Source organism: Rana temporaria, chromosome 10, assembly GCF_905171775.1.
Source record: "Rana temporaria chromosome 10, aRanTem1.1, whole genome shotgun sequence".
Lineage (NCBI taxonomy): Eukaryota > Metazoa > Chordata > Amphibia > Anura > Ranidae > Rana > Rana temporaria.
The window spans coordinates 118,676,149-118,691,039 of NC_053498.1; the positions used below are offsets into that span (position 1 = coordinate 118,676,149).

General features: G+C 43.9%; 1 protein-coding gene across 1 annotated transcript in view; it reads right to left on the bottom strand.

The window, feature by feature from the left end:
• The window catches only part of LOC120915857, a 65,015-nt gene extending 58,646 nt beyond the window's left edge, over positions 1-6,369 (bottom strand). Inside the window, exons 1-2 of the mRNA XM_040326666.1 lie at positions 6,214-6,369; positions 4,566-5,023 (exon numbers count right to left, since the gene is read on the bottom strand). Of these exons, the coding sequence (XP_040182600.1) occupies positions 4,566-5,023; positions 6,214-6,301 (546 nt within the window). The 5' untranslated portion in view covers positions 6,302-6,369. The remainder of the gene's footprint in view (positions 1-4,565; positions 5,024-6,213) is intronic.
• Positions 6,370-14,891: the final 8,522 nt, after the last annotated feature.

A 14,891-nucleotide genomic window follows, 5' to 3' on the forward strand; every position in this document is an offset into this window, starting at 1 on the left:
TCCTCCTGTCTCAACAATCAGCAGCAGAGATGAGGACGGAACTGCCTTCTACAGATCCTGTGCAGCCACAGCACACCCTTGTCCCTGTCTCCCTTGGTCTCAGCATTCAGTAGACTCTGGCAGCTGATTTCAGCGCTCCTCTGGTCCTCCTCTAGACCCTACAATTCCTGCTTCCCATTTCCACACCCAGCTTCTTCCCGGCAGCAGCACATGTGATATGAGGGAGGGTGGAGGACTCTGGTCTCCTGATGGTCTTGACATCTGATGTAAGGAGTGGGAAAGTGCTCTGGACATCTAATCTTAGACCTTATACACACGATAGGTTAAACAGAGGACAGCGGTCTGATGGACCGTTTTCATCGGTCAAAACCGATCGTGTGTGGGCCCCATAGGTTATTTAACCATCGGTTAAAATAAAGCCAACTTGCTTTAAATTTAACTAATGGATTGGTAACTGATAGGTCAAAACTGATCGTTAGTAGGCACAACCATCGGTTCAAAATCCACGCATGCTCAGAATCAAGTCGACGCATGCTTGGAAGCATTGAACTTCGTTTTTTTCAGCACGTCGTTGTGTTTTACGTCACCGCGTTCTGACACGATCGTTTTTTTAACCGATGGTGTGTAGGCGTGACAGACCATCAGTCAGCTTCATCGGTTAACCTTCGGACCGTTCTCATCGGATGGACTGATCGTGTGTACGAGGCTTTACAGATACAACTGGCCCTTTTGAGGGCAACCATAATGCTGATGCGTCCCGTGATGAAATTGAGCTTGACACTCCTAATCTAGGGGATGTCTTTTTAGGATTTATTGCTGAAGAACTTTATTAGGAGAGGGGTTTAGGGTCACTTGACAGCAAGTTCAGTTGAGGTTCACCACAATACCTGGTAAAGTAGCGGTAATGTGCCATCTTGGACAGCTTCACATGCACATTCTCGTGGCTAAGCTACGGCCCCTTGGCTTGTGGTTGGTAGCTATGCCCTTCTCCGGCCGGGGCCAGGCTCCTCCCACTGTGCAGATTAACTCTTCCCTGCCCAGCCGAAAATGCACCCAGTGTTGGCAGCTATTTTTCTGGCAAACTTTGTTCCTCCCAGCTAATAGGCACTGTAGCAGTGCCCTCCTGTTATGCATATACCGGTCAGTCCAAAGAAAAACCCCAATTTCTTAATCTTCTGTCAGTTTCTATTGGTAATAGCAGTATGTACTCTAGGGATAATCCAAGGATGAGCCCCCACATATAGTACTTACCCCTGTAGAGGCAATTGAGACTGTACCCAGATCTCCCAGTACTGTACAGAGGCTGCCAGTTACAAAGAAGCAAAGACCCACACACACACTAGATTAAAGCGGATGTGCCATGGGAAAAAAATATTAAAAGCCAGCAGCTACAAATACTGCAGCTGCTGACTTTTAATATTAGGACATTTACCTGTCCTGGAGTCCAGCGCCGATCGCAGCAGAGGACGAGCGATCGCTCGTCTCTCTGCTGCTCCCCCCGCCATCCTCAGTGAGGGAACCAGGAAGTGAAGCGCTCCGGCTTCACTACCCGGTTCCCTACGGCGCATGCGCGAGTCGCGCTGCGCCCGCCGATTGGCTCACACGCTGTGTGCTGGGAGCCGAGTGTTCCCAGCACACAACGGGCGACAGACGGGAAGTCAGAAAAACCCGTCTTTTGCCCGTAGCGTGTGGCCGGAAGTGGGTGCAAATACCTGTCTTTAGACAGGTATCTGCACCCCCCTCCCCCCTGAAAGGTGTCAAATGTGACAACAGAGGGGGGGAGGGTTCCGATCAGCGGGACTCCACTTTAGGGTGGAGAACCGCTTTAAGGCTTACCTGTAGGTGCTCAAAATATCTCCTAAACCTCCACGGTTTAGGAGATATTTACTAAAATAATGGGCGCCGCTGTCTACGGTGCAAGCGCACTGAAGAGTACCATTTCTGATTGAGGCCGTGCCGTCACTGGCGGCTCCCACACGCATGCGAGGGAGTGATGTCATTGCGGCTCCGGCCAATCACAGCGCCAGAGCCGCGATACCCGTAAGTAACCCCCGGGCAAGATGACGGCTACCCAAGCGTTGGAGGACGGCTGCGGGGGCTTTGATCTGAGGTGAGTATTACATAATGAGCTAGTATGCTATGCCTTTGTCTTGCAGGTGGTGTTTTTTTATTTATTTTTAACTGGGTTTACTCCCTCTTTAAGCAGTTATAGAAACTTTTTTTTTGTTTGTTTTTTATGGTGACTTTGTCAGTGGGGTAAGATCTAAATTGTTAATAAAGTCACAACAACAGAAATAGAATGGACATGTTACACCTGTTACAGAGGGAACTAATCTAATTTCAAATAGATTTCCTCTCACTTCCATTTGTGTGTACAGGACAGGAAGCAAAGGGAAATCTGTTAAAAGGGTTAAAAATGGCAAAAAGAAAACTTGACATGGGTTTAACCATTCCATACTATATCCAAAATGAAAAAAATGTCTTTAGTCATATTTAAGTTAAGGTTTAAGTTAAAACGGTAGTAAACCGCGAGTGGTTAAAAAAAAATCTGCCCCATTATTAGTACTCATTTAATTTTGTGATTACTACTGTGATGTATAGAGGAACATCGGGGATCTCAGCTACTCTAAATATAGCACTTATATAAAAAAGTGTCCGTGAAAATATTTTTTAAATGTTGGCAACTGTGCACTTAGGCACTGCCCAAGGGCCACCGTCCACCGGGTCAGTAGGGGCCCCATGAGAGGCTCCTGGGATCCTGTGATAATAAAGCGGTAGTAAACTTTCCTGACATTACTACTTTTTAGAGGCCCTGGGGTAGGTTATGCCACAACGTACAAGTATGCACAGCATATTAGCACATTAGTGTACACTTACATTTTCAGACTGAGCCCTCCAGTGCTGCGCTGTGATGAATCAGGCGGGGCCCGGGCACCTCCATCTTCACCCGGTCTTCCTTCTGGGTTCTGTGCCTTTGGTCACTTGCCTTGGCCGGGCTGCGTTCATGTCATTCCCACGCATTTATTTATTATTCATAAAAGGCCCCACCAAAATCCTCAGCACCAGGCCCATGATGTTCTTAATCTGGCCCTGGCTAGAAAGGTGGCTATAAAGTGTTGAAGGTGGGCTGTCTAGACATAGATGCTGTCTATGTGTGAATAAACCTTAAAAGAGATTTTACCAAAAATTACACTTTGCACTTTCTGCAAGGGTGTGCCTGTAACTGTATTTATGGCTCGGTCCAGGCAACTGGGAAAAGCAGATATTTTCTGGAAAGATCTGTATAACTATATATATATTTTATGAAACACCACCATGTTGCCATGTTGCATGGAAATAATATTGGAATTTTTTAACAGGTCACATAAAATCACTATGGCTGTAAATTCAAATGCAATGGCACATTTAATTAAATAAAATCACAAAATGGCTTGTGTAACAAAGGTATATGCCAATAACAAACAAATATATATTTTTTTGTAATAGTGTTGTTATTTTCTAACATTCTGCATTTTTTTCTGATCATTTCACATTTAACCCCTTAACGCCAGCCCCTCGCAGTCCTTTAAGGGGTTTTGAGGCCAGGAGACAGGGTGGGGTTTATGATCATGTGAGTGGAAATCTCCCAATCGCAAGTAGTGATCGGGAGCTTTCTTTCAGGCACCGGTAACTGTGGCGGGAGTGCACAGGGCGCGCTCTCTTAGCACAGGTTTGTTTACATTTGGGTACGCAAATATGCAGCCTTTTGGCGTCAAGGCCCACCTGCCGATAAGCCGCATATTTGGGTACTCTCGGCCCGAACAGGTTAAAGAGTAACACCACTTTTGTTGAGAAAAATACCTTTAATTGCGATTTCCTATTGAGTGTATCACACCAAAAATGACATATTCATTGCAGGGGATGCCAAAAATCTGACTTGTATCATAGTGCAGACTTTTGGGAAAATCGGTGAGCCAATCACACAAGCAGGAAATGGCATATCTGGGGGGGTGTTCTGTACACCGTGGGGCAGATCCACAGAGATCTGCACCCGCGCAGTGTATCAGAGATACGCTACGTCGCCGTACCTTACCTGGCTTTAGTTCGAATCCATGAAGATTTCACGCCGTAAGTTACAGCGGCGTAGTGTATCTCTGGCGGCGGAATTCAAATCGGTAATTAGGGGGCGTGTTTCATTTAAATGAAGCGCGTCCCCGCGCAGAATGAACTGCGTATGCGCCGTCCCGAAATTTCCCACCGTGCATTGCGCTAAATGACTTGGCTAGGATGTCATTTTTTTTAACTTAGACGTGAATTACATCCATCCCGATTCACGGACGACGTACGCAAAAAATAAAAAAAAATCAAATTAAACGCGGGAACGACGGCCATACTTAACATGGCAAGTCTAACTATACGCCGCAAAATACCAGCTTTAACTATACGCCGGTAAAAGCCGACTAGAGACGACGTAAGAGAATGCGACGGCAGCGCGTACGTTCGTGGATCGTCGGAAATAGCTAATTTGCATACCCGACGCGAAGATATTGCCCTACATACATGTTAGTGGCATGGGCTATACCAACAACCTTGATCCTCTGGGGGTCCCAAACACAATCTTCCTCTAAGCCACTGTTAATCATACCACAATTTGGGGGTACCCATGCTGTATCATAGCCATATTGATGCCATGTCTTTTTCAGGGGGTGATGTTTACTGGCAATTTTGATAACCTTCCCAACATTAACCCTAAGTTTCAAAACAACCTGGTCTGCTTTATTAAACAAGGGGTAACGTAGAGCTTTGCTTATATCTCTACTAACGTAGACGCCTCTTCCTAGCATGCCATCCTCTGACTGACGAAATTCATTCTTGATGATGCTCTCAGCTATAGAAGATGTAGTGCCATGGTACATGACATAGATCTTTCCATCGGTTGGTTTATCAGTTCCTTGAAGAGTTTCTTCATAAAAGTTGCAGAATCTCTCCTCTGCCCATAAGTCTCCAATGCTATTAATGGCATTTATGTAGTTAAAGGCCAGTGCTAGTGGAAGAAAAAAAAACACAACAATTAAATTGTCATCAAGGAGGATGTTAATACTCTAAGGCAGTGGTTATCATCAACCCCGTCCTCAGGACCCACTAACAGGCCAGGTTTGCAAGATAACTGAAATACATCACAGGTGATATCATTTGCTGCTCAGTGATTGCAGTATTCTAGTCTGCATCTCCCCGAGCATAATCCGTTCCAGGAGAATGCTTGTAATCCAAAGTACTCACATATCAAAGCGAGTTTCTCCATTGAAGTCAACGGAAACAAAAATAATTTGTTCCGCATTGACTTCGATGGGTTGCAATACCGCATGCGGCCAGAGACGGGGGGCGCCAGAGAGCCTCGGAAACGGACGAAAGGACCCGAGGACACTTCGGCTGACCTGGGCACACCTCAGAAAGACCCAAGATTTGCCAAGGTCAGCCGCACTGTCCTCAGGCCTTTCCGTGCATTTCCGAACGGCGCCGATCGGTACTGCACAATGCTTTGGCCTGAATTATGCTTGTTTTGCGAGACAATTCTTTAAAACACAGTGCTTGTATTGCGAAACGCCCGCTAGCCACGTTACTTGCAATCCGAGGCTCCGATTCTCGACAAGGCCATTGAGGCCAGGCCTCGGGGCGACAGTGGGTGCAGGCGCCAGTTGTAACACACAGCATAATGCACACACTGACTGGTGAGGCTTCATTGTTTGGCACAGTAAGGCTGCAATGATGGCGGGGGGGGGCTGTAATGATGGTGAGGGAGGCTGCAATGAGGGCACGATAAGGCTGCAATGGTGGTGAGGCGGCAATGATGGGCACAGTGAGGCGGCAATGATGGGCGCGGGTTGGGGGGACTTTCAATTTTTTTTGGCAGGTGGGGGGCGACATTGAAGGACCCGGCCTTGGGGCGGCAAAGGGAGTAAATCCGGGCCTGTTAATGACTGGTGTCATCATTTTGCATGGAGTCACATGGGCTACACCAACAGCCTTGATCCTATTGGGATCCAAACACACTCTTCCTCCAAACATACCACATATGGAGGTACTCATCCTGTATCATAGCCATGATCATGCCATGTCTTTTGCAGAAAGTGTTTTTTTCTATACATTTTTATGACCCTATGTACAGTAACCCTACGTTTCATAAAACCTGGTCTGCCTTGCTAAATAAGGGGTAACATCTACTTTCATAGACACCTCTTCCTAGCACGCCATCTCTTGACTGACGAATTCCAATTCCACGGACGGTGCTCCCAGCTGCAATAGTTGTAGACCCATGGAACATGACACAGATCTTTTCATTAGTTGGCTCATCAGTGCCTTGGGAAGTTACTTTAGAAATGAAGCATAAATGCACTTTCAACAAGTGAGATGTTAATACTCTAAATAATATTTCCCTTGTATAAAACGTTGAATCTATGTCTTCAGGATGTCTTTTAAACATAATACATTTTCAATTATATATTCAGTCCAAATGTTAATTAGAAACTTTTAAACACATGTTTCAGATTTAATCGCTTGCCTACCTGGGAATTTTTTTATTTTTTACATACATGTTCAAATACATTTTTTTTTGCTCGAAAAATACTTATAGCTGGATTCATGTACAGTTCCGACGGCGTATCAGTAGATACGCCGTCGTAACTCCGAATCCGCGCCGTCGTACATTTAAGCGTATGCTCAAACTGAGATACGCTTAAATGTTGCTAAGATACGACCGGCGTAAGTGTCCTACGCCGTCGTATCTTAGCTGCATATTTACGCTGGCCGCTAGGGGTGTGTACGCTGATTTACGCCTAGAATATGTAAATCAGCAAGATACGCCTATTCACGGACGTACGCTCGACCGTCGCAGTAAAGATACGCCATTTACGTAAGGCATTTTTAGACGTAAAGATAAACCACCAAAAAGATGGCGCAGCCAATGTTAAGTATGGACGTCGGACCAGCGTCGTATTTTTCAAGTCGATTCAGAATAGGGCTGGGCGTAGGTTACATTCACGTCGAAAGCATTGACTATTTGCGACGTGATTTGGAGCATGCGCACTGGGATACGTCCACGGACGGAGCATGCGCCATTCGTTCAAAGTGTCATTTACGTGAGGTCACGATTAATTTCCATAAAACACGCCCACCTCTTCCACATTTGAATTAGGCGGGCTTACGCCGGCCAATTTACGCTACGCTGCCGCAACTTACGGAGCAAGTGCTTTGTGAATACTGCACTTGCCTCTCTAACTTGCGGTGGCGTAACGTAAATAACATACGTTACGCCCGCACAAAGTTAAGCCGCCGTACATGAATCTACCTATTAGAGCCCCCAAACATTTTATATTTTCTGAAAGCAGAGCCAGAGGCTCTAATAGGTTATAAAAAAATGGGTGGGCTTGGGGGTCAAGTCCTGCGGGAATGCGTGGGAACGGAGTCCCTGCACTTTTTTCACAGCAGGAACGCAGTTTCCTTTGCAGGACTAGAGCAGCCGAGAGCAGCCGAGTCGCCTGAGCCAATCCTTCACTAAGCCGCGATGCCCAGCTCGAGTCACTGTCAGGGGCAGGCGAACCTTAGTAATCCTTTATGTTACTGGCCGCTTCCTGTTTATGTATTTATCGTGTATTCCGTCACTTCCTCGATGCCGCAATGTCTCCTGGGAGCTTTTGTCATTGTTCCCAGGAGACATTGCGGAGGTCTGCCGCGAGTAATCACAGGATTTAGAAAGAACCACCCGATAAATCCATATACAGGAAGTGGCCAGTAACATGAAGGATTACTAAGGTACAGTGGATCGAAAAAAAAAAAAATATGCAGTTTAGTAATTATGCATATGACACATTTTTTTTTGGTGGGGGAGTGGATCTTGGGTGGGAGTTGCCGCACTTTTTTCCCCAGGACTTGACCCCTGTACAGTGTGACAATAGCAAATTAATATTCCTGAGACCCGTCACCCCATTGGCTGAGAGGAGAAGAGATCTTATTGGCTGCCGAGGAGGAGGAGGGAGGAGACGCAGGATAAGCCGCCTTGAAGCCCAGTAGGAGGAAACGTAGTGTGAAGGGATCACACGCCCAAAGGGATCACTGCCCATGACCTAGATGGGGTAAGTATGGGGCTGGCGACTGACCGGGGGGTGCCTGTGACCCGACCGACCAATCAGGGAGGTGTGGCGGCGGGTGGATTGTTTGCCACACCCCCCCTAAATAAATATACCACCATTGGATGTCATATTGGGACACTGCGTTCATGTCTGTGCAGCCATGTGTCCCATTAGATATCAATGAGATGGGGTACTGATAAGCTTGGTATCTGCTGAGAAGGGATGCATGCAACACCTTTGCATCCCCGTTTCTGCAAAACACGGTCCTGCACAGGGCACGCATGTCATGTGTGAATGAGACCTAAATGTTTCTTGCATAAAAAGAGGCATCGACAGAATGGATGTAAACATATATAAATGGAGAAGGACACAGCCTTATTCTGTTTAAAAAATAGACCTGAATGGACACAGATGTAAATGAATGATCCAATTACTTCTGCCTGCTCATAAACATACATAGTGGTTGAGTATGGACACATCTGAAAAACTGACAGATGGATCTAAACTGAACACTCATGTGAAAGGGTCCTAATTTTCCTACTGGTCAGAATGCAATAAAATGTGCGTGCCAAATGAATAAATAATAAAAATATATATAGATACATATATATATATATATATATATATATATATATATATATATATATATATATATATATATATATATATATATATATGTGTATATATATATATATATATATATATATTATATATGTGTGTATCTATATATATTTTTATTTATTAATTTGGCACACACATGACAAAAGGAGAATATAAGAAATGGTAAAATCTATAAAATCATGAAAAAATATTTGTAGGTAAAGCATAAATATGTATCACTCCCCATACTTGTGTTATTTTGATAGAATCCTAATTATATATTGTATATATCGGGGGTTATTTACTAAAGGCAAATCCACTGTAAACTACAAGTGCAAAGTGCACTTGAAATTGCACTGGAAGTGCAGTCGCTGTAAATCTGAGGGGTAGATCTGAAGTGAGGGGGAAGCTCTGCTGATTTTATCATCCAATCATGTGCAAGCTAAAATGCTGTTTACTTTCCTTGCATGTCCCCCTCGAATCTACAGCGACAGCACTTCAAAGTGCAATTTCAAGTGTACTTTGCACTTGTAGTGCAAAGAGGATTTGCCTTTCGTAAATAAACCTCATTGTGTCTGTCTCAATGTTTTCTCACGAGTCCCATTTATTTATACAGTAGCTATAATGTCTTTTCATTGCGCAAACATTTTATTCTAAGGGATTTATGCCCTCTAGTGGTAAATAGGTGTATTTTCACTTCTTGCAAAGTATTTAAAAAAAAAAAGAGGGGGGGTAAGAATCAATGAGTATATTGATGATATCGTGTTTCAATACCTTCATTTAAATATGAAGATTCGGTTTTTGTTTTTTGACCTGCTGCTGTAGTCAGATTTTCCTGTAACAAAGAATGTCCCACATCCTGCACACTGATGGTTCCCAAAGAAAACATCTGTCCTGTGATATGAAGTCCTCATCCCTGCTCTGAACTTCTGGAGCTGTGGGGGTTAATAGTTTTGGGGTCTAACATTGCAATGCATTTCAGAAGCACCTGATGGTGGCGTGCCCCCTCCCCTGAGAAAAGTCTATTTATTGATTTCATTGAATGTAAAATGGTTCGTGAGTTGGAGAGAAGATTCTATATTCATCTGGAGTTCTACTTTGACAGGCGAAAAAGAAAAGAGACATGGAACAGAATTTTATAAGAGGTCTTTTAATTCCGTCTTCTGATGGTGGATTCCACTGTGTGGTAGTGTTGTAGGTCCAAGCTCCTTCAGTTACAATTTTCATTCAAGACATATGGTGACAGACAGTGACAGCTTCCAGCAGCTTTCATCTACATGGGGGTAGTGGTTGTTTACCCCCCAATAAAAAAAACAGCGGCCGCTGAAAATGAGTAGGAGGAGGAGTGCTGGCCTTTAAATGTCAACTGGTATCATCAATGTGCAGTTCTCACCACATTTTGTGGTGCAGATTTATGTGTCTCGTCCTGCATGTGGTACCAAAATGTCTAGTAGTTTTACCACAACTGACACAGCACAGGAAGAAGCAAAACAAACTGTAAAGGTGTTGTCAGCAACATTTTTGTGAAAAAAGGACACAGATCGTTTGGAGAGGCCCAGAGGATAGCAATGGCCCTTATCTGTAGGCGATGGTATGGCTCCTCCCTCCAGTTTACTGCAAACCTCCCATACCCCTGGTTGATATCCTGCCACAGTCACACTGCTGTTCTACCTCTCTTCCTTTATATCTGACAGCATGATATTTTGTGCATAGTCCTTCATCAGGTTCCTGATGGTGTGCTGAAATAATTCAACGACTCCTCAATGCCAGATTGTGGGCTTAGGTAGGATTAGCAGTAGAACAGGAGGAAGAGGAATGCACATGATCAGCTGTTGGGGACGCTAGCTGCTCTGGGCCTGAAAAAAAAAGAGAAGGGGGGGGAGAGGCGCCACCTAAGTGCAGTATGAAGATCAAAAAGTTTATTAACAATAGATTAAAGGCACTCACAAATGTCTGATAAAAGTATGCTCATCTAAAAGCTGTAACTAATGAGCGCCAATGCCCATCTCCACCATCCCCAGCTGTCCGGTCCATTAGCGGTGTCTGAACAACGGAGGCTAGCAGCGGATACTGAGTTTTTAGATAAGCATACTTTTACCTGACACCTTGTGAGTGTGTTTAATCTATTGTTAAAGTGGAGGTTCACCCAGAAATGTAAATTTTTAACATTAGATTGAGGCTCATTTTGTCAAGGGGAATCGGGTAGTTTTTTAAAAAAAGAAGCAGTACTTACCGTTTTAGAGAGCGATCTTCTCCGCCGCTTCCGGGTATGGGCTGCGGGACTGGGCATTCCTACTTGATTGACAGTCTTCCGACAGGCTTCCGATGGTCGCATACATCGCGTCACGATTTTCCGAAAGTAGCCAAACGTCGGTGTGCAGGCGCCGTATAGAGACGTTTGGCTTCTTTTGGCTACTCGTGACGCGATGTATGCGACCGTCGGAAGCCTGTCAGAGACTGTCAATCAAATTGGAACGCCCAGTCCCGAAGACCATACCCGGAAGCGGCGGAGAAGATCGCTCTCTAAAACGGTAAGTACGGCTTCATTTATAAAAAACTACCCGATTCCCCTTGACAAAATGATCACCAATCTAATGTTAAAAAAAATGTTTTCGGGTGAACTCCCGCTTTAACAAACCTTCTAATCTTCATACTATACTTAGGTGGCTACCCCCCTTTTCTTTTTATCTTAATAGAGCTGGCCAAACTCTGATGATGGTGGCCCCTGGTGCATTATTCTACAGTTATTAATTCATATGGAACTTCATGAACTTTGACTCCTGATACATTTTATGGACTTGATTATTGTCCGATACACTCCAGTGCTGTCCTAGTATTTGCTTGCCAGCCGGTGGACATACTCTCCGCATGCCAGAACATCCTGACCTTCTGAGCCTGGAAAGAGGAAGATGAGGAAGGCCTTCTCTCTGTGGTCACTAATCAAGGAGGTGTGATTACTGTGTCTAAACCCCTCAGCACCAATCAGTTTCGTTTTCCAAACCATCACTGCCCTGTATTGGCTCTGTACAGCAGAGGCAGGAAACAAGATGCAAAAACGAAACTAGAAACTACAGGTACATTATATGATTGATTTGTATCTATTTTAATAATTTTTTAAAAGGAATCAGTTAACTATTATTTCTCTATACCCTGTAAACAGTCATTTCAGCAAAAACATTTTTTTTATTTACAACTCCTTTAAGGCCTCTTATAACCATTTGTAAACATTGTATCGTATGTATCTATCAAAATCTAGTTATTGCAAGTGGTTTATGATCTCTAATGATGAAAAGTAATTATTTTTCCCTTTTTTTTTGCAAAGCATATTTATTGTTGTAATGTTTCAATATCTTCAATTAAACCACATGGAAAAAGGGTGCCTAATTCCTTTCTATTTAGTTCTTTGATACCTGTAACTACTAAATCAAGAAATTCTGTTTACAGGTGAATATCGTGCAAAAGTTCATTTATTTCACTGATGCCGTTTAAAAGGTCAAACTAATATATGAGATAGACTCATTACAAAGAAATGTATGTGCAGCCATGGTATGTACCTGCCAGGGAAGAATTGTAGAACATCATTCTAAAGCCTTTACTAAAGGACATTCTGAATTCCTTACAGGTTAATTTCACTGTACATGAGGAGCTAATATCTAAATAGCCTGAGAAAAGAAATGAATAGAAAGAGCACTATCCTATAAGATTTTCTCATTGATCACACAAATATGAAAATATTGCTTCCTAAAAAGTAGAATTAAACACAGATTGCTCCAAGATGGGACTTACCAGGTGACTGAAGAATCTTGTGTGTACGTAAAGTCTCGATCTCTGGCTTTTATGAGGTCTCTGAAAAGTTCCAGTTTTGGTTTTAATCTCTGTCATGTTATATATTCTTTTAAGTGCCTTTTTTTTTCTTAAAGAAACACAGGAATGCAGCATTTGGTTCTCTTTTAATAAAGTCCTTTTGTTTATAGCGCAAAAAATAAAAACCGCAGAGGTGATCAAATACCACCAAAAGAAAGCTCTATTTGTAGGGAAAAAAGGACGCAAATTTTGTTTGAGTACAGCTTCGCACGACTGTGCAGTTGTCAGTTAAAGCGGCGCAGTGCCAAATTGTAAAAAGTGCTCTGGTCAGGAAGGAGGTAAAATCTTCTGGGGCTGAAGCGGTTAAATACTTCAAGAAAATCAATACAGTCTTTTGGGATCTGGTATGGGAAAAGGACTTCCAGCAAAAAAAAGTCAAAACAGAGTGCAATACAGAGTAAAGAGTATATTAGCATATTGAGTAGTAGAGATTGCAAGAGAGAGGCATGTAAAAGAGAGAAGTAAAAAACTAAAAGTATTATTTCAAAGACATGCTGGTAGGTTAATTGGATCCTGTCCAAATTGGCCCAGTATATATGTGTGTACAACTGTGTGTCCCAAGCGTGTCAAGATCCTATGGGGAAAATGAACGCACCAGCCAGGAAGACACTGGCTGCAAAAAGCGCCTAGAGGCGATTCAGTTCGTATGTGTAGCGCCATACAAGTCATTCATTCATTCATTCATTCATTCAAAGAGAGACATATTGTATGGATTTGCTGCACATAAATTAAGCAGTTTTACTAAGCTGCAATTGAAGAGGGAGAGACAAGGCAGATTTTTATGTGAAGTTAAAAACAGTGAGCTAGATTCAGGTACGAGATATGACGGCATATCTCCAGATACGCCGTCGTATCTCTGAGTTGCGGCGTCGTATCTATGCGCCTGATTCTTAGAATCAGTTACGCATAGATTTGACTAAGATCCGACCGGCGTAAGTCTCTTATGCCGTCGTATCTTAGTTGCAATTTTACGCTGGACGCTAGGTGGCACTTCTGTCGATTTACGCAAGGAATATGCTAATCCGGGAAAAATACGCCGATTCACAAACGTACGTACGCCCGGCGCATTTTTTCACGTCGTTTACGTTAGTCTTTTTCCGGCGTAAGGTTACTCCTGCTATATGAGGCGTACGCAATGTTAAGTATGGACGTCGTTCTGTACGTAAGTTACATTCACGTCTAAAGCATTGACGATTTGCGCCGTAATTTTGAGCATGCGCACTGGGATTCTTTCACGAACAGCGCATGCGCCGTTCGTAAAAAACGTCAAATACGTGGGGTCAAATGAAATTTGAATAAAACACGCCCACATCATCCAAATTTGAATTAGGCGGGCTTACGCTGAAGCACATACGTTACGCCGCCGTAACTTAGGGCGCAAGTTCTTTCTGAATACGGAACTTGCGCCCTAATTTACGACAGCGTAACGTATCGGAGATACGTTACGCCCGCACAACATTACACAGGGCTATCTGAATCTTGAATGGGAGAGATGAGGCAGGTTAAATGTGAAAACAAAACCAGAGCGTATTATTTCAGATACAACAGTCAGAATTATTACACAGACTTGTGTAGCCTGGGTCCCACCCACCGTCTCAGCACCCGCTCTTTACGATGCCCCCCACGCCCCTGCAGCTGAGAAAACTAACAGGGTGGCTTAAGGAACTGATTGTGGACTTTCTTTTTTCTCATTACCTACTAATGATTACAGTACTCAGTACTTACAGTACGGTAGGTAACACACAAGCTGCTGCACAGAGCAGACTTCTCTCTCACCCACCTTCAGTACAGAGCTCTCTCCCGCTACCCCCAAATCCCTACCTCCTCATGACAGAGGAAGTCTAAAGTGATCTAATAAGACATTTTTTCCCGAACAAAATGTGTGCTTTTTAGCCTGACCTCCATATGTACAAACCCCACTGTCTGGTTAAAAATCTTTGTTCCCAGTGCTAATTTGTTTTGGCTGTAGGTGGCAAGCCCCAGGAGGACACTATTCATCTGTGATTACCGCAAGTTCATCAGCTCACATCCACCTACAGGCTGTCCCTTACAGCCAGCTACATGCATATTAATTTGTGGCAGAGCAGATAGAGGAGTCAGGAGGAGCTTTGATCAGGGAGACTGGACTGAGGGGCAGAGCTGCCTTTGCACAACTCCCACTAACATTCCACTACAATGCATACACACTAGGGTGACCACATTTCCAAACTGCCATTCAGGGACACCCCGCCCCCCCTCACCTTCCCCAAAAAAACATGAGGGGGGGAAATGTAGTATTGGGGTTGATGGGGAATTGGGCAGTGGGTTATTTGTCAGCTAGAG